This window comes from Rhamphochromis longiceps, linkage group LG11 (assembly GCF_057381845.1).
Source record: "Rhamphochromis longiceps isolate RC_006_pf linkage group LG11, R_longiceps_female_GT1.1, whole genome shotgun sequence".
Lineage (NCBI taxonomy): Eukaryota > Metazoa > Chordata > Actinopteri > Cichliformes > Cichlidae > Rhamphochromis > Rhamphochromis longiceps.
The window spans coordinates 25,075,503-25,094,949 of NC_140567.1; the positions used below are offsets into that span (position 1 = coordinate 25,075,503).

The following is a 19,447-nucleotide window of genomic DNA, read 5'->3' on the forward strand; positions in this document are numbered from 1 at the left end:
AAGTTCACGTCACTGCAGAGGTGCGCGTTCACAGGTGAGTGTATTGCACATAAAAATTTCATTTGTGGGGTTTTTATGAAGGTAACTAGATTTTGAATATGTAATTATTTGGTAAAAAATCAGTCAGTTTTATCTTAATAAAATAAAACGTGTTTCCTCAGCGCCCTCGTTCTGCGCGCGCCACCCTTTCGTCACTATTGTGCGCCGGATGTCACGCTACAACGTGTTGAAGGAAATTTCACGTGTAGAAATTTTCGTCCTGCATCGCTCCACAATCACACTATAATTAGTGTCTGCGGACCTTAAAGTATCCGGTTTATTGGTGAGTATTTGAAGAATCGATGCTGCGATTCGCGCTGCAGCTAAAGAGCGGTTCAGTGGCGATAAGCTTTGAGTTGTAAGGGTATACTTTTTAAAACTGTGCGGTCAGGTAATGGCTGTGAAACTGGTCACAAGTTTTTAACGAGGCTGTTTGATAACAGTCTGATCATACATTAATATTTAAACAGTTTAATCCCCAGCAGATGAAGTGGGAGAATTTGTAATAAACGATTTATCATTTGTTATAACCAAACATATTTATTACTGTTTCAACAGTAAAGAGACCCTCTCTGTAACACTACATAATTTAATCACTGCTTATAATTATAAAGAGCATTGGTTGTGTTGGAGCTGAATTTATTGTACTGATGTTGGACGGTTTTCTTTCCCGCAGATCTCCATCCAAAACAGTTTTACTTTTTTTCTTCAATGACGCTCCTCTCTTTCAAATATACTGTATTTTTGGTTTTGTCTTAGGGTTTTAAAACACTCTTGCTGTGTTTTCTTTTTCAGACTGTCTGTGTAGAAGGAAATCATGGGTCGGAAGTTGGATCCCTCCAAGAAGTTGAAGAAAGGTCCGGGTAAAAAAACCCGGAAGCAGCAGGGAGCAGAGACAGAGTTGGCCAAGTTTATAACTGATGGTAACTATCCCTTTCCAAGTCAAAAGTTTCTGTTTTGGAGGTTTAGTAAAACACGCTGTCAACATTGTGTTATTTTTTATATTTAATCTTTGCAGAGGACACTGGATCAAAACGTCTCTCAAGTAGAGCCAGAAAAAGGTAAGAGGTGGACTGAGGATGTAACATGACATAAAGCAAATGTGTTTACAAGCTCCTAATTCATGTTAAAATGTTTCAGAGCTGCAAAGAGAATCCAGAGTTTGAAAAAGCCCAAAGATGTTGCTGAGGAAAAGCCTAAGAAAGGTAAACAATTAACTTTTGCTCAGTCTGGTCAACGCATGATTTAAATATTTGCCCAGATGCAAGCATGAGATTGTTGTTTTGATGGACCATCCTTCTCCAGTATCATTACAGCTATGTAAGCAGTTGTTTATTATTGATTATCAAGGGCAATTATGGGAATATCAGCAAGGGATAATGGTCCAAGGTGAACAGCCAGACTAAATGTGATTCATAAGCCTTCTATGGAAAAACAAGGATTGAAACATTTTACTTCACCCAGATTGAGGTTTCCGCGGCTCGTTGGCAGCATCTGCTGTTCATCCTCTTGGGTCTCACCACCTGAAGGAGGGGCCCAAGGGGTTCAGTGCTATGTCGATCAGGAGGTGGCCTTGTTAGTCTAATCCCAAGTTACTGAAACTGGTTTGTTAACCTCAGAATTTTGTTTATGAGTGAAGGGAGACAGGAGCAGGAGACTAGCAGAAGTATTGGTGCGTTAGCAGTTATGCAGCTCCTGTACTGGTTTACTGTTGTGTGAGCTTTGGGTAGTGACTGAAAGAATAAGATTGGTGATATAACCAGCAGAAATGAACTCCTTTTGAAGGCTGTCTGGACTCATCCTTAAAGTTCACGGTGAGGAGGTTGGTCATTCAGGAGGGGTTTTGAGTGGAGCCATTATTCCTGCACATGGAAAAAAGCTAGTTGAAGTGGTTAGGGCATCTCACCAGAAAGACTCTTTGGCACCTCCTAAGTGAGTTGTTTCAAGCCCGTTCCACTGGGAAGAGGTCCTGGAGCTATCCAGAGGCTTTTGAGCTTGCATCTCTCGGCTGGCTTGCTAACAGCTTGGTCCAGTCGTCAGTCCACTCACAATCCTGATAGGAAAACCGAAAGGGAATGGAGGGAGGGATGGATGGATATTGATTATTAATGCATCTTGTATGTGTCATGATTTCAGCAAGGAAATAAATGAATAAATACACATATATTTACAGTTTTGTCTTTCTTTCTTTCTCCCTAAAGGGTTCACAGATGAGAACAGCAAATGGTTGAAACCGTCAAAGAGGAAGCGCAAGATTGATGAACAAGAAAGTGAGGATGACAGTGATGAACACTGGGAAGAAGAAGATGATGAGGAGGAGGAGGAAGAAGAAGAAAAGGTTGTAGAAAAGAAGGGAGGCAAAGACCAGCAGAAGAAGGGTGTAAAAGGAGTGAAAAAAGAGGCCGATGATGATGAAGACGATGATGATGATGAAGGCGATGATGATGATGATGATGATGATGATGATGATGATGATGATGATGATGAAGGCGATGATGATGATGAAGGCGATGATGATGATGATGACATGGTTGATGACTATGGTGTTCAGGATGACAGCGATGAAGCAGCAGAAGATGACAGTGATGGAGAGGATGTATGTGCTCTTTCTAACCTTTTTTACCCTTTTTTATTTTTTTTTTATTTTTTTTTAGTTTTATTCAGAAGCTGAAACGAAATATTCTTCCAGCCTGGAAATGTGAAGTTTGAAGCCTCATTTTATTAGAAAATTTTCACTTATGAGCTACAAAATCGGGAGAGTATTCTGTTTTCAGTGGCACTAGGCCTTATTACAGTTACATTTTTAAGAGAACATTGTAGCAGAGGCTGGTTAACTTAGAGCTGGTTTTTTTTCTTTTCTACCTCCAGCTTCTTCCCATTGAACGTGCAGCCAAGAAAGAAAAAAAGCAGAAAAAGTCCAAGGCTCCTGATAGTGATGAAGATGACGATGATGAAGAGGATGAGGATGATGAGGAGGAGGAGGAGGAACAGGAACAGGAATCTGATGCTGACATGGATGAAGAAGATGAACTAAAAACAAACATTGACGAAGAAGATAAATTCAGGCTTCCTAAACCAGAGGAGGGTGAGTTTCAGTGAAGTTTTTGTCTTTTAGAGCAGCAAATGTGCAAAAAGAAATTCTCTGATTTTCTACAAACAATCAAAACGTATTTTTTTGGTCCACATTTTCTAGGACTTCTGCCTCTAGACCTGAAGGCAATCTATCAGCGGATAAAGGACAACATTGACCTCCTGTGCAATTTCTCAACAAAAAGAGAGGAGGGGAAAGACCGAGCAGACTACATCTCACTTCTGAAAAAAGATCTCTGCACCTATTACAGCTACAACGAGTTCCTCATTGAAAAATTTATGGACCTATTCCCTCTTTCAGAGGTGTGTTTTCTTCCGTGCATGGTTTTGGTTTGTTTTTTTTGGGTTTGTTTGTATGTTTTTTCATTAAATCCTGATTTAAAAGAATTCATGGATGCATTGATTTAAACATGCAAGGTCTAGCTGAGAATATCTATTTGACTCCAAACATTATATTTTCTTTCTGCCTTACAGCTGGTTGATTTCCTCGAGGCCAATGAAATTCATAGACCTGTCACTATTCGAACCAATACACTGAAAACAAGGAGGCGGGACCTTGCACAGGTAGGTGCCTGATCTTAAGAGACATGGACAAAATTGGCATTTAGAATGTTTTAACAAGTTAAAATACATAATGTGTGTCATGACTGTTAGCTATTTGGTAGTTTATTGCTTTAAAGATTGTATCTGTTGTGATATAGAATTGTTTTTGTTGAACAAAAATTTGGCAGCCAGGATGAAGAATTCTGTACTTAGGTTAGCATTTTCAGAAGAAGATCTATAGAATATTACATATATATTATATGTATTAATGGATTTACTGTTGATTATGGAGTTAAGAAGCAAAGTCTCACAAGCCTAAAAAGCAGTCATTGACATCTGCCAATGTGATGCATCCCCTGCCTGGTTGATACTTGGTTGCTGGATGTTGGTTGCTAGGTTAAAATCTGTTACACAGAGGGAGCGGTGCCATAGGCCTCCTATTGAGGGCTGTGGTCACCCTTATTGTGGGAGGGGCCAACTTCTCAAACACTCACCAAGTTGTCATAAAAGGAAAAACTACTTAAATGACAGGAGGAAACTCAAGTCTTTACATATTGAATTCACTTGTTTGTGCTTTTCCTTGTTTAGGCTTTAATCAACAGAGGAGTGAACCTTGATCCACTGGGGAAATGGTCTAAAGTGGGGTTGGTTATCTATGACTCCTCAGTACCTATAGGTAGGTTTCAAAAGTTATGTAAGTGACCAACTTAAGCAATTAAGGATGCTGAGTGTGACTGCAGCTTCTTTACATGTTAACTAGGTGCAACTCCGGAGTATCTGGCCGGTCATTACATGCTCCAAGGAGCCTCCAGCTTTCTGCCAGTCATGGCGCTGTCTCCACAGGAGGGAGAGTTGGTATTAGACATGAGCTCAGCTCCAGGAGGAAAGACTACCTATATTGGTAAGATGTATTGCCTTTATTGCAAATTATGTTGTCATTTCACCCTTAAAAATAGTGGAGTCCTTATGCAGATGTTCTCACCCTTAGCTCAGCTGATGAGAAACACGGGGGTAATAGTGGCTAATGATGCCAATGCTGAAAGACTGAAGAGTGTGGTGGGAAACATCCACCGTCTGGGGGTCACCAACACTGTGGTCTGCAACTATGACGGCAGAGAGTTCCCAAAGGTATCCTGTCTAAATGTGTAGATCACCAATATCTGTGGGGTTAAGCCTTATTACAGTTCCAATGTTTTGACCTGTTGGAATTCTGCTTTAAGGTCATGGGTGGCTTTGATAGAGTGCTGCTTGATGCACCCTGCTCAGGCACAGGCGTCATTGCTAAAGATCCAGCTGTGAAGACGAGCAAGGTAAAAACCAAGAAAGAAACTTTTTCTGTCTTTATATACACACACGTCTGTTTGCTTTAAGTAGTGTGCTAATACTTGTTTCTTTTTGCCCTTCTGTTCACTGACAGGATGAGGTGGATATCAATCGTTGTGCTCACTTGCAGAAAGAATTGATTCTGTCTGCCATCGACTCGGTCAATGCTGATTCCCCATCGGGAGGATATCTGGTCTACTGCACGTGTTCAATAACTGTATGTGGAAACTCTGAATTTCTACCAAATTTATGTACAAACATAGTAAATATCAGACGAGCTTGGTAAGTGATTGCATTTTTTTCAACTAGGTGGAGGAGAATGAATGGGTGGTGGACTACGCTTTAAAGAAAAGAAACGTCAAATTAGTTCCCACAGGACTCGACTTTGGCAAGGAAGGCTTCACCAAGTAAGTTGGATAACCAGTGTTATTATTTTAGGAGCAAGTAAGAAATTGAATAAAACATGAATATTTTCCTTCTTTTAGTTTCAAAAAGTTCAGGTTCCATCCAACTCTGCGACTCACGCGACGATTTTACTCTCACTCCCACAACATGGATGGATTCTTTGTGGCCAAGCTGAAGAAGTTCTCCAACATTATTCCAACTGCACCACCAGGGAATGGTAAGAGTTTTTGTCATAGCTTCATGCCTACGTTTATCATGATATTTTCCCTTTCATCACTAAGTAACATCTGTCTTTGTTGTTGTTGTTGTAGAAGATGAGAAGGCAGAGGCTCCTGAGACGACAGCGGCCACAGAAGCTCCTGAAGAGAAAAGGTCCAAGAGCGACAAGACAAAGAAGACTGTCCTCAACAAGGCAGGCGGCCTGAAGCAAGAAAACAAAGCCAATGGAACAGCAGTCACGAAAAAAGCAATCATCAACTCACAAGGCAAAAAGGAGTTGCATACTGGACCAAAAAAGGCAAAAGTCGCCAAGATGGATGGAGAAACTGTGAAGGGCACAGAAGCCAAGAAGGCAACAGATGATGGTAAAGCATCAAAAGCTGACACAAAGGAAGGAAGCAGGTTTGAGAAAAAGCAGGCCACAAAGAGGAAAACACCCATGAAGGCCAAGAACAGAATGGGGAAGAATAAATTCAACAAGTTGAAGCACATGTTGCAAAAACAATAAACAAAAGTGACAGTGTGTTAAATGCATGTTTGGATTATATTAAAGCTTTGTTACACACCTGGATCCACCTCTGTCTGATGAAGCTGCTCTGTTTGTGCAGCAATTGTGTCAAACGTGATTGTAACATGGCTGCGTGCTGATGATTGGACTCACAAACAATGCCCCTACTAAAGCTGGAGCTTTCTTTTTTTTTATTTCTGTATACAGATTCAATGCTTTCCATAATCCTGTGAGAAATAAATCTTTTAAGAACATTTAATACTGACCTATGAATCATTCACACACAAAAGAGGCACCTAACTCAAAGGATGAAACAGTGTTGTGTCCAAACATATCAGATTATTCTCAAAAAGCTTGTAGTTAAAAACTTCTTTTAGTGCAGTGTGTCCTTAAAAAAAAATTAGAGGAAATTGGACAAATGGAGGAGTGGTGGGTATAAAAAAAAAATCTACTGCAGATGAACAGTGTTTAAAAGTAATTTTCTTAAAAAACTAACAAATCCAGCAAAGACTTGACTTGGGACCTGAGAGGTCCTTCTGAATCCATCTGTTTGCTGAAGGGGCATCAGAAGTCTCAGCAGTTCTCGACGGCCACCGTTCCATTGTCTAAAGAAGGGAAATGGGGAAAAAGCTGAGGTATGCCAAATTAGACAAGAACTGGACTGAAAATCAGTGGAAACCGGTCTTACAGACTCACAAATCCAAATTTGAAATTTTTGGTTCAGATCATCACCACTTATGTTTACATGTGTTCCAGTAAATTGCTGCATCTATTTCACATTTTCAGAAAATATAAAGAAATTTCCTGTAATATGTGTTGTAATTTCACAAGGTTGTTTCATTTATTTATTTTCATTCAGTCACCTAAAGACGTTTATTTTTTTATTCTTTAGTTGAGATTAAGGCAAGGCAAGGCAAGGCAAGTTTATTTGTATAGCACAATTCAACAACAAGGTGATTCAAAGTGCTTTACAGAGACATTAGAAACAAGAACAAATAAAAAGCATGATTTAAAATTGATTAAAACAAGCAAATAAACTAACTAACTAATTAACAAACAAACAAACAAACAACAGTATATAAAATCAAAACAGATAAAATCAGAACAGTAGATAAAATCAGTAGTTAAATTTAAGTTTTGAAATTTAAGCTTAAAGTGTGGATTTGGTGCTTTATTCAAATGCAGCTGAGAACAGGTGAGTCTTCAACCTGGATTTAAATAAACTGAGTGTTTCAGCTGATCTGAGGCTTTCTGGGAGTTTGTTCCAGATATAAGGAGCATAAAAGCTGAATGCAGCTTCTCCGTGTCTGGTTCTGACTCTGGGAACTGATAAAAGACCGGATCCAGATGACCTGAGGGATCTGGAAGGTTCATACTGGGTCAGGAGGTCATTGATGTATTTTGGTCCTAAACCATTCAGAGCTTTATAGGCCAGCATCAGAACTTTAAAGTCTATCCTCTGACGGACAGGCAGCCAGTGTAAGGACCTCAGAGCTGGACTGATGTGGTCCACTTTTTTGGTCTTAGTGAGGACTCGAGCAGCAGAGTTCTGAATGAGCTGTAGTTGTCTGACTGATTTTTTAGGTAGACCTGTAAAGATGCTGTTACAGTAATCAAGCCTACTAAAGATGAATGCATGGACTAGTTTTTCCAGGTCCTGTTGAGACATCAGATCTTTTATCCTTGATATATTCTTGAGGTGATAGTAAGCTGACTTTGTTATTGTCTTAATGTGTTTTTCTAAGTTTAGGTCTGCATCCATCACTACACCCAAATTTCTCGCCTGGTTTGTGGTTTTTAGGTGTATAGATTGAAGTTCTCTGGTGACCTGTAATCGTTTTTCTTTGGCGCCAAAGACTATTACCTCAGTTTTGTTTTTGTTTAGCTGGAGAAAATTGTGGCACAACCAGTCATTGATTTCCTCAATGCATTTACCAAGAGCCTGTACAGGGCCTCGGTCTCCTGGTGACATTGTGATATATATTTGTGTGTCATCTGCATAGCTGTGATAGTTTATTTTGTTGTTGTTTATAATCTGTGCCAGTGGGAGCATGTAGATGTTAAACAGAAGGGGTCCCAAGATGGAACAAACAAACACTTGTCTGCTCAGATGTGAAGTTACCTATTGATACAAAGTATTTCCTGTTTTCTAAGTATGTTTTGAACCAGTTTAGTACAGTTCCTGAAAGACCTGTCCAGTTCTCCAGTCGTTTGAGTAATATGTTGTGGTCAACTGTATCAAATGCTGCACTGAGATCCAGTAAAACTAGGACTGACATTTTTCCACTGTCTGTATTCAGACATATGTCATTAAACACTTTGGTCAGAGCAGTTTCAGTGCTGTGGTTCTGTCTAAAACCTGACTGGAAGGCATCATAGCAATTATTCTGTTTTAAGAAGTAACTGAGCTGTTGAGAAACTGCTTTTTCAATGATCTTACTTAAAAACGGGAGATTTGAGATCGGCCTGTAGTTGTTCATTTGTGTCTTGTCAAGATTGTCCTTTTTCAGTATAGGTTTGATTACAGCAGTTTTTAGTGATTCTGGAAACACACCTGATAATAAAGAAAAGTTGACGATCTGTAACAGGTCTGACTCTAAAGTCTTTGAGACCTTTTTGAAAAAACTTGTTGGCAGGACATCTAAACAGCAGGAGGAGGAGTTCAGTTGACCTAAGATGTCCTCCAGGTCTTTGCTGTTAATAGGTTGAAACTGTTTCATGGTGTTTAAACAGTTTTTTGGTGGACACAGTACATATCCTGGATCTGCTGTTGATGTACCAATTGCTTGTCTAATTTTTTGGATTTTTTCAGTGAAGAATTTGGCAAAGTCATTGCAGGCCATGGTCGAATGAAGTTCAGCTGCCACTGACACAGGAGGGTTTGTTAGCCTGTCAACTGTAGAAAATAAGACCCGAGCACAGTGGCGGCTCCTGAAAAAAATCTCAGGGGGGGCAATTTTTATGATATCGACTAAAATGACCCATTTAATGAGTACATCAAACAACACAATTTTAATTTAAATTTAAAATGAACAACCATATTCTGGCCATTCGGTTAGATCGCTTCTAACCTACCGTAGGTTAGAAGCGATCTAACCGAATTTGGGGGAGGCTGTGCCTCAACCGTTAACAATACCGCTGCCATCGTCTCTCTCTGACCTTATAGCTCACTTAGGCTACTGACTGAGGTAAAATTCTAGAACAGCAAATCTTCGCGCGTTTTCTGCAGGGGCGCAATTTTAAGCGCCCCCAAACCATTTAATTCAGCGACGCTGATAGGTCAAATATTTATTATTTTCCCCTGGCAACCATTTAATGATAGGCTATTTCGCTGCATATCAAGGGCGCTTTGACGAGCGCCCCAGAAGAAGAAAAACACCGTTTGTTGGTTGAACTTTAATGAGTCAGCTGGTGAAAATGTTAAAATACGCCTGGCTGTATATGGGCACACACATAGTAAAACTATCATTGATGAATTTTTTAAAAATATATATTTTTACTCCTCCACATTTGGGGGGGCGGAGCCCGAGCGCCCCCTATGGGCCAGCCGCCACTGCCCGAGCATTATGGCTGTTTTTAGTGATGATGTCAGAGAAGTAGGACCTCCTTGCATTCCTCAGTTGTAAATTATAATTGTGAAGTTTCTCTTTATAAATGTCATAATGAACCTGGAGGTTTGTTTTTCTCCATCTGCGCTCAGCTTTCCTACACTCTCTTTTTTCATTTTTCACCAGTGTGGAGTTTCTCCATGGAGACTTTTTCCTTCCAGAGATAACCTTCACCTTAATGGGAGCAATAGTGTCCATTACATTTAACATGTTAGCATTGAAGCTATTGACGAGCTCATTGACTGACCCTCTGGGCAGGTCAGGTGTTAATGGGAAGACCTGGTTAAAAATTGCACTACTGTGTTCAGTTATACACCGTTTTGTGATCACTGTTGTTGAGATATTTGTGTGGGCTGAGATTTTACTTTCAAAGAAAACACAGTAATGATCAGACAGGCCCACATCAGACACAGTAACCTTTGAAATGCTCAGGCCTTTGGAGATCAGTAGGTCAAGAGTGTGTCCTCTATTATGTGTGGCCTCTGTTACGTGCTGAGTCAGCCCAAAGTTGCCCAGAGTGTTACTCAGGTCTTTAGTCCCTTTGTCCTGAGGGTTGTCCACATGAATGTTAAAATCCCCAGCAATAATTACACAGTCAAAATCAACACAGATCACAGACAGCAGTTCACTGAGGTCATTAAAAAAGTCTGTGCAGTATTTGGGAGGCCTGTAACTATAATATAGATTAACTATAATAACCTTGATAAAAATACAAAAGACCATCTCTAAACGGAGTACATCTTGGACGCTCTTGCATACCTGTTATTGTTTATTACCTATATGATAATTTGAGTATTACACCTGTAATTGGCCGTACTTTGGATGGCAGTTGATTCTTCCTTCGGTGTTGGGTGCGCTCTGGAGATAACCAATCAGATCAGCTCTATCTCGGTCCGGAAGCTGTGTTGTTTACATTTTCCAAGATGGCGGCGGGAATGTATTTGGAGCATTATTTGGACAGTAAGTGAATTTGCATGTGTTTCTGACGCATTGAAAAACATTCTTAGTCGTTTTATAGTTTAATTTCTTTGTGTAGTGTATCTCCTGATCAGCTTCAGCGCGGAAGGGAATGTTCTAACGGTTTCCTAACGGTTAGCGGTTTAGGCTCAGTCTATTTGCTGGAATAGCGCGTCGCAAGGGAGCAAAGAAAGGCTCGCAAGCATCCTGTATTGCCACTACTGCCACAAGTTAAATGCAGTTAGCATTCATAGTCAGCTGTATTTGTGCCACTTGTTGTTTAATGGGGTGCTTGAGAATTTTAAAGCTTAACCGAAAAAGCATCACTTCAGACATTAGATTGAGCTAGCCAGTGTTGTTATTTCATTGTTTCGTGTTGATGTCTTAAAAATCTTTGTTCTCCTGCCTTCCTGCCACACCAGGCATAGAAAACCTGCCCTTCGAGTTGCAGAGGAACTTTAATTTGATGAGGGATCTAGATCAACGCACAGAGGGTAAGCTCAGTGAACACGGATCTTCATTAACCCACAAAACACGGTCCTTAAATGGAGGTAAATGGGTTACCCCCACACAGGGACCCCAACGAAAGTCCGAGGAATCATTAGATTACTAACGAAAAAAAGCCCCTAATTATTATTATTATTATTATTATTATTATTATTATTTGTCTTGTTCTTCTTTAACACTTGGATGTATTTTTATTTAGTGCTCTTACATTGACACAGCTCGAACCCTATCTTAATGTGTGATGAGGAGTCACATAATAACATTTTTAAGTCATCTTTATTTAAATATTATTTTTAAACCCCAAAACAAATAAATGATCAAAATAAAATAAATAAAAATAATATTAATAATAATAACAATAATAATTATACAGAGTGAAAACAATTAGGTGTGTTATTATGTATTTATATGTGCTAAGCAAAAACATTTTTAAAGGTTTGGTTGTGGTTAGTGCTGTCTACTTACAGCAAGTAGGTCCTGGGTTTAAATCCAGTTGAAGTCCTTCTGCCTGAAGTTTACATGTTCTCCTCGTACTTGTATGGGTTCTCTCCGGGTGCTTTGACGTCTTCCCACAGTTCAAAGACATGCATGGAGTTAGATTAACTGGTGATTCTAAATTTGTTGTCCGTCTGTCAGTGTTGTGCTGGGTGTATCCTGCTTTTGGCAGCTGGGATAGGCTCAAGCCACCCCAGCAACCAGAAACAGATAAGGAGAAGAAGATGAATGTATAGAACCCAAAAGTTTATTAACATTTTTTAAGCCTTAAGATCATAATTTACTGTTTTAGGTTGCTGGTTTTATGCTTGTTAAATAAGAAAACTGAATATCCAATTGTGTTATTTTCAAAAACATTTTGACTTATTTGTGTGAGGTATTAAAATTATCTTTGTAATTACAGACAGCGTTGTTTAGAAGTTCTTCTCATCTTTTTTTTTTTTATTATTTTTTTTATTTTTGTTTAGATCTTAAAGGCCAGATAGACTCTCTGGCTAAAGAATACACTGCCAATGCCCGGACTCTCTCCTCTGAGCAAAAGCTGTCCATACTGAGGCAGATCCAGCAGTCATACAGTAAATGCAAGGAGTTTGGAGATGACAAGGTGCAGCTGGCCATGCAGACCTATGAAATGGTTGGTATCTTAGAAAATAAACATATTTTAGATACATGTTTATTGGGAGAAAATAACTTGAAAAATACACTGCCCTGTATTTAAGTAAGCATGGCCTGAATTTTGTGTAGGTGGATAAACACATCAGACGTCTGGACACGGATCTGGCTCGGTTTGAGGCTGACCTGAAGGAAAAGCAAATCGAGAGCACAGACTATGATTCCACCTCTAGTAAGGGGAAGAAAGGTGGGTTAACACTGTATTTGCCCACAGTTATGTGCTCAGTTAAGTAAATCCAAACTCAATATAATGCGTGTCTTGCATGCTTTTGTAATCCCAGGAGATTCCAGGCAAAAGGAGAAGAAGGCAGCTAAAACGAGGTCTAAAGTGAAGAGTTCAGATGAAGACAGCAGTCCTAAGAGTGCACAGAAGAAAGTGAAACTCCTTCAGCCGTACGTTGTGCATTGTTTTGCTTTTGATGGTCTCGTCATTGTTGTTTTTTTTTCCTTTTAAGTTAGTGTCATACTCTTTTTCTCACATACAACATTTTTTAATCATCAGAGGAGAATTCAACAGCCCTTCTTCCAACTTTGGGAACGTGCACCCATCCGATGTGCTGGATATGCCAGTGGACCCCAACGAGCCCACCTACTGCCTATGTCATCAGGTCTCCTATGGCGAGATGATCGGCTGTGACAACACTGATGTGAGTTTTGTATTAAAATGCCCTCTTACAGTCAATCAGAGGACACATGAGATTGGTATGGACATTTACATTTAATGTTGATGAATGTGTGTTGTCGTTTGTACAGTGAACCTGCTTAGAAAATTATAAAATTTGAAAGGGTACATGGTTTAGAGCACAAGTAATGATTCAGTAAAAGGACTAGATGTTATAGTCCCTGATAATGCATTTCTTTGAATGGAGAGAATCTTGAGGAAAGGCAGCCCAGGAACTTTACCAGCAACACATATCGTTGTGTGCCTCAACTTTTTTGTATTGTATTGTATCTTTATTTCAGACATATACAGAAAAAAAAAACTTTCGGTCTTTTACCCAAGCAAATCTGCAATTTTTTGGTAGATTAGAGATTTGATCTAGATTATCATATTAAGATTTGGGACACATCGTCAGTAGTGGACCTTGGATTCATCAGGTGTTTCGCCCATTATCACTAGACACCCTCGTCCAATGAGGGCCTACCAGGGTTGCTCAGGCCACGGAGTGTGTCACTAGTTTATGTTAAATTGTTATTTCTCTTCTTCTTTCTTCTGTTTAGTTTTCTACAGTTTATTTTCTCCTATCTATTCACTGCAACTGAGAAATAATACTTACCTCTTTAGCATTTATGGAGCCTCACTTCTTCAAAGGGATAGAAAAGGTGATAGAGAGAAGTAAGAGAAAAGGGACAAGATAGGAGAGAGGAGAGCCGGAAGGGGGGCGCACGATCTGGCTTCCCACACCTCCCTGCCGGATCGGGCTGTACGCTCTTCCTCCCTACTGCCTCCTAGAAAAGGGAAGAAGAGCGGAATATTTTCTTTTCTCTCACAGTTAGCTGGACTGCCTTTGCTGCCCAAGTGAAGTCAGCCCTTTTTAACTGGTCCTCTCAGCAGTGTTAGCTAATTCTCTTATAGCCTGTCGTTGTGCCTGTCTGATCCCAATCTCTCTAAGCAGTTTTGCTGTTGTACTGGCAACAAAGCCCCTGCACCCCAATTCCACCGGGCACACCTTGATCTTCCAACTTCTGTCCTCTGCTTCAGCTGCCAAGTTGGCATACTGCAGCTTCTTACGCTCAAATGCTTCCTCGATTGCTTCCTCCCATGGTACCGTCAGCTCAATGACGTACGCAAGTTTTTGGGAGTTAGACCAAACGATAAGGTCTGGTCGCAGAGCACAACCAAATCAATTTTATAACCCACTTCAAGTGTCATAATATAAAGGCAAATCATACAGAGTAACAGAAACAAGAACTGGTGTTCTGAACGCTTTATATATTTTCTGGTGTTTTCTGGCTCTTTTCACTGGAGAAAAGAGCATTTCTGTGTAAACACACAAAGGAGGCTGGACCACAGAGAGTCTTGGGATGCTTTCTTTGCAGTTGCTTCATTTAGCTTGTGACAGTTGTCTTTTGGCATAAGATGAAATGTCCCTTTTTATTGTCTTTACTGAACTTGAGAGGGAGATGTCCGGTTGTTTGGGTTCAATGTGCTGTCCTTATCCACATATCCACTGATCCCATTTTGTTTGGCAATAACAAAATTAAATATATTAATGATTGCCCACTTTTATTTGAGTTTTGTTCTGCTGTTTCAATACGAACCAAATTAAAAGAGGTTTGGTTATAGTGAAATACTCACACACATCCCTCTGATGTCCTCGGAACCACCAAACACAGGGAAACAGTTTTTTTTTTTTCATTTAGTGCTTATGGTCGGTATATTTTTAACTTGGCGGCAGTTACATGTGTTTGTTTTAACCAGTTACAGTATGTCAGGGTTCGTACGGGTGCTTGAAATCCTTGAAAATGCTTGAATTTTAATGTTGTCTTTTCAAGGTTTGAAAAGTGCTTGAATTTCAGATGTGGTGCTTAAAAGTGCTTGAAAGTGTAACTGTATTTCATTCACCACAAATAACTATCTGATTGAACAGTTTTCTTATCAGATAGAGAAATAAAATGAGTCGCAAAATGTAGAGGCAAAATTTCCCCGCCTGGCTGCCTTGTGTCTGTTTCAATATGTGACCCCGCCCCTCCCTCGGACAGTCGGGGATGTGTGCGCTAACATACCTGTTGGTCGTTGTTTTAATAAGTGTTTGATGGAAAACAACAATGGCGGAGTTTGCGCTCTCCAGTCGCATGATAGGTGAGTCCTAGTAAATAATTTTCCAGTACGTGTACGTTACACATGCTATTTTTAAAAAATTATGATTATTATTTTGCTAGCTATCAAACTCGCTGGAGAAATGATTGAAACGCACTGAGTGTGATGCAGTATGGCAGCGCTATTATGGAATATGCTGTGAACTTAGCTAACATTACTTAGCAGTCATATGAGTTAATTTACTCAAGTGAAAGCTTTAAACATTAGCCTGATACATAACTAGCTAACTTGGCTTTCTGGTTAACCCTCTGGGGTCGACAGACCCAGAGTCTCCATTTCAACTTGGGTCGAACGTGCGGACTTCAAACTATATACCAGTGTTTAAATTGTGTTGATAGGCCACGTAAAACCGATGTTTTTTGTTTTTAATAAAACAGTGGCGTTTACTCCAGGAAGAAACGGTAAAAACGGCCTTTTCTAAGGAGAGCGCTAGCAAACACGCTTTGATTGTGAGTGGAAAAACAACAGTCATTGGTGAAAAAAGAAAAAACACTCCTTCCCTATTGGTGGAAAAATGTACCACGTCGACCAATCAAAAAAAATGATATGGCAACATGTGGCATTTGGTTGTTTGGGAAGAGAGGGAAGTTTTAGGAGTGAGCGAAAGAGAGAGAGAGACAGTTTTGATACATGAGAAATTTGTGAGGTTTACCGTGTTTGGAGTCTCATGTTAGTGTGTTGTCTTGTGTAGTTAGTGTGTAGTGTAGTCGTTGTTTTGTTTTGTGTGTCAGTTCTACTAGTGAATGTGACAGTAGCTGCAAAAAAGCCACCAAAGGCAGATTGCAGTGTAAACGCTGTGTGACACACCTGCTGTCAGACCTGCAGGTTTATCCCTGTACTGTTCTCATCTGTGTTATAGTGGACACAAACTATTTTTTGGAGTTGCATAAATAATTTTTGTGCCTTCTTATTTGATGCAGAACACCTGATTGTTCTGTAAATAGTTTGAAATGGTTACATAAAAACCATCTCAGCCTTGGCTGCATTTTTAGGTAAATAGTACCATATAACTTTTTTGTTTGCAAAACCTGTGCATATTTTTAAAAATGTACAATTTCTATTTGCATTTCAAGTTATGAAAATGATTCGTTAAACATGCCTGTGGTTTTTGCAGTCAAAAATATCACTTTCTACTCATATTTTAAATTTTGTCTGAATTTAGATAAATTGTGCTGATACAGTTTGTCAAAATGAGAAAATAACAGATTGGCAAGATAAACAGTTTTTAAAGTTGAAATATAGAGGCCAAATCAAAAGTAGTCAAAAACGGCCAATTATACCCTGGACCCCAGCTTTTTGGAGTATTTGAAATAATGGTAATATGAAGGACCGATCCATATGGTCACAAAGAATAGCCACTTGTTTCTGTGCCATCAGTTCCCCGGCTTTCATTCAAAATGTGTTTATCTTCAGCACCTGCACATTAAACTACTTAAAACTCATACATGTCTTCAAGCTCACACCGAGACCTGTGGGGCACAATCAGCCACTGAGACAGTACACACATTTATATGTGTATTTGTATATGAATATTTCATACTTTAAGGCTGCCTGTTTATTTAAGGGAGATGAACAAAATACATTGGAATTGTACATAATAATATCACAGATGATAAATTCAATAGATTTTAAGTAGATGCTTGTGCATTCTTAAAGTCTTATATGTTGAATTGAACTATGTTATCTGAAAAGCTTGAAAAGGGACCTTGAAAGTGCTTAAAAAGTGCTTGAATTTGACCCTGAAAAAGACGTATGAACCCTGGTATGTGGAAAGCTTTTTTTTCCAAGATGTCTGGTCTTGTCAGTTTTTAGCTTATTCTACAGGGGAAGAATGTTCATAATCAGACACATCAAGGAAAGGAGCATAAAAAAGAGAAGAAAATGAGGCTGCATTAAAAAAATACAGCAGCTGCTTTAGTAGTTTATACCTGTTCAGCTGTTCATTAATGCAAAGAACTAATTAGCCAGCCAATGACAGCAACTCAATGCACGTAGCTAAAAGTGCTTGCTCATAGGGGGTCATATGATTGTTGGGTTTTTCTCTGTATCTATGAAGCGCCTTGAGGCGACTTATGTTTGGCGCTATATATATAGACACAAGAATTTCACTCACATGTGCTGTACCAATGTACCTGCACATGTGATGTGACAATAAAAGTGATTTGATTTGATTTGATATATAAATAAAATTGAATTGAATATGGTCAAGGACCTGCTGAAGTTCCATCTGAGCATCAGAATGTGGAAGAAAGTTGAATTAAGTGATTTGGAATGTGACATCATCACCATCGTGGAGCTTCATGGATATGCAGCTGACAAATCTGCAGCAACTGTGTGACGCTATCATGTCATTTCGGACCAAAATCTCTGAGAACGTAATCAACACCTTGTCTTTGTGCCACAAAGAACTAAGCAGCTCTGACGGCAAAAAGAGGTCTAACTTGGTACTAGCAAGGCCTACCTATTAAAGTGTCTGGTGAGTGCACATTTATGCAATAAAGGCAAAGCCAGAGGATTGTGGAAAGTGGTTTAATATGTAGTAAATCACCTTCTAGTTCTAATTTCCTGTTACTTATTTGCTTATAATGGCGTTTTAAGTGGATGGAGCCCTGCTATTATCAGATTTAAAGAGCCATCTGTACATCTTAACAAAGGAAGAGAGGTTGCATTTGGAAGTGAGTAAATGACAGTGTGTCCCTTTGTGACATTTAATAAAGCACACAAAATGTGGTACCTTCACTGGTCCCTTTAATGAAGGAATGATATTATTTATTTTAATATCAATAAATACCATCCACATATCAAAAAAGGTCACGACAGTATAATTGTATCATACAGCGCTGACTCTGCGAGCATTAAATCAGATTAATAATAAAAAATAGAAGCTGAAATGGTATTATGTGTCTGTTATACTTTATAAAGTGCATGTACAGGCTCTCTCTTACATACATTTCCAAGATGCTAACCATAAATTAAGGTGCTGCAGCCCGGTGCCTCGCTGTGTGGATAAGGTCACAGATGGCAGTGTGACTGATTTATTAGCAGAAGCCACACTGTGAATATTACATGTGATGGCTCTTTTTGAACAGATTGTTCTCCATCATGTGTTCTAGAAAAATTTGATTTTTGTCTGTCCCAATTGCTTCACTTGCACAACACTTACCAGTATTTTGTCTGTTTTTGTTTTTTTCCAGTGCTCCATTGAGTGGTTCCATTTCGCATGTGTGGGGCTGACAACCAAACCGAGAGGCAAATGGTAAACAAAACTAAAAGAAATTGAGACTGTGATCTAATTTCACAAATGTGTTCAATAAGAGTGTTGAAAGTGTGCACCCTCACCACTCTTCATTTATGCTATGCAGGTACTGTCCACGGTGCTCTCAGGACAGAAAGAGGAAGTGAGAACAAATGGTTGTCCTGGAACGAAACACGGACTCTGATCAGATGGAAAATGAGAAGAATATTTCTTCATTAGTTACTAGAACTTTTTGTTTCTCATCTTCCTTAACATTTGGTGCTTTTTAAATTTCGGTTTACGTACTTGCCTTGGTCTGATGCAGAGTGTTTGAAGGAGCCAAGTGTTACAAATGTATTTAAATTTTGTTTTGGTTTTTTTTTTTTTTTTTTTTTTTTTTTTTAATGGTTAACACTAATTTTGAGTTTTTGTTGTTACCTTTGGTGCTCTTTTTGTGACTTTTTTTTTTTTTACATTTTATTTTCTGAGTGATTAATAAACACTATAACTGCCCATAATGGTATGACATTTGAATTTTCCACGATACTCTATACCGTATTCACATGTACAACTACAAAATTATATTTTCTTCCAAAAAAAAAAGACCATGGATGATTTGATGCTTTGTCATATGGTTAGTTTCTTGTGCTTAGCCTTGGAACACTAGTTTAATTTTTCGATATAAGAAGAGGGCAAATTACAAAAAAAAAAAAATGCTGCACCTTGACAGTATTAGTCACCTGTGGTAGTGAATTGAACCATTTCATTTTAACATTTGACTGAGTGCTGCATAGGAAGTAAGAATTTTTTTTTTTAAAGTATTGTCATTTCTGTAGCTGAAATATTGGTACCGGGGAGAGGGGGTGATTGTGTTTCAATCATTTGAATACAGCTACTACCTCAAAAACCTTTTCTCTGTCCTTTGTGTGTGTCTGCGTTTGTAATTGTGGTTTGTAAAGTTTCTGACTTTGTGCTGTAGTGTGCCCGAGCGTCCGGCAGGTGGCAATGTTCGGTCAAACAGCAGC

The 19,447-nt window shown here is 39.1% G+C and overlaps 2 protein-coding genes across 2 annotated transcripts; both read left to right on the forward strand.

Moving 5' to 3' along the window:
• Window positions 1-170: 170 nt before the first annotated feature.
• nop2 (NOP2 nucleolar protein homolog (yeast)) lies at window positions 171-6,381 on the forward strand. The gene is made up of 16 exons (XM_085423232.1): window positions 171-322; window positions 835-962; window positions 1,058-1,100; window positions 1,180-1,244; window positions 2,241-2,635; window positions 2,908-3,124; window positions 3,233-3,432; window positions 3,604-3,693; window positions 4,261-4,348; window positions 4,433-4,573; window positions 4,661-4,800; window positions 4,893-4,982; window positions 5,090-5,212; window positions 5,305-5,402; window positions 5,481-5,617; window positions 5,712-6,381. The coding sequence occupies exons 2-16, from the start codon at window positions 857-859 to the stop codon at window positions 6,125-6,127; spliced, it is 2,349 nt and encodes a 782-aa protein (XP_085279358.1). The 5' UTR covers window positions 171-322; window positions 835-856; the 3' UTR covers window positions 6,128-6,381.
• A 4,248-nt stretch (window positions 6,382-10,629) lies between these two features.
• Window positions 10,630-19,275, forward strand: ing4 (inhibitor of growth family, member 4). The gene is made up of 8 exons (XM_085423265.1): window positions 10,630-10,695; window positions 11,115-11,186; window positions 12,162-12,328; window positions 12,439-12,553; window positions 12,648-12,759; window positions 12,869-13,013; window positions 18,382-18,443; window positions 18,550-19,275. The coding sequence occupies exons 1-8, from the start codon at window positions 10,659-10,661 to the stop codon at window positions 18,587-18,589; spliced, it is 750 nt and encodes a 249-aa protein (XP_085279391.1). The 5' UTR covers window positions 10,630-10,658; the 3' UTR covers window positions 18,590-19,275.
• Window positions 19,276-19,447: the final 172 nt, after the last annotated feature.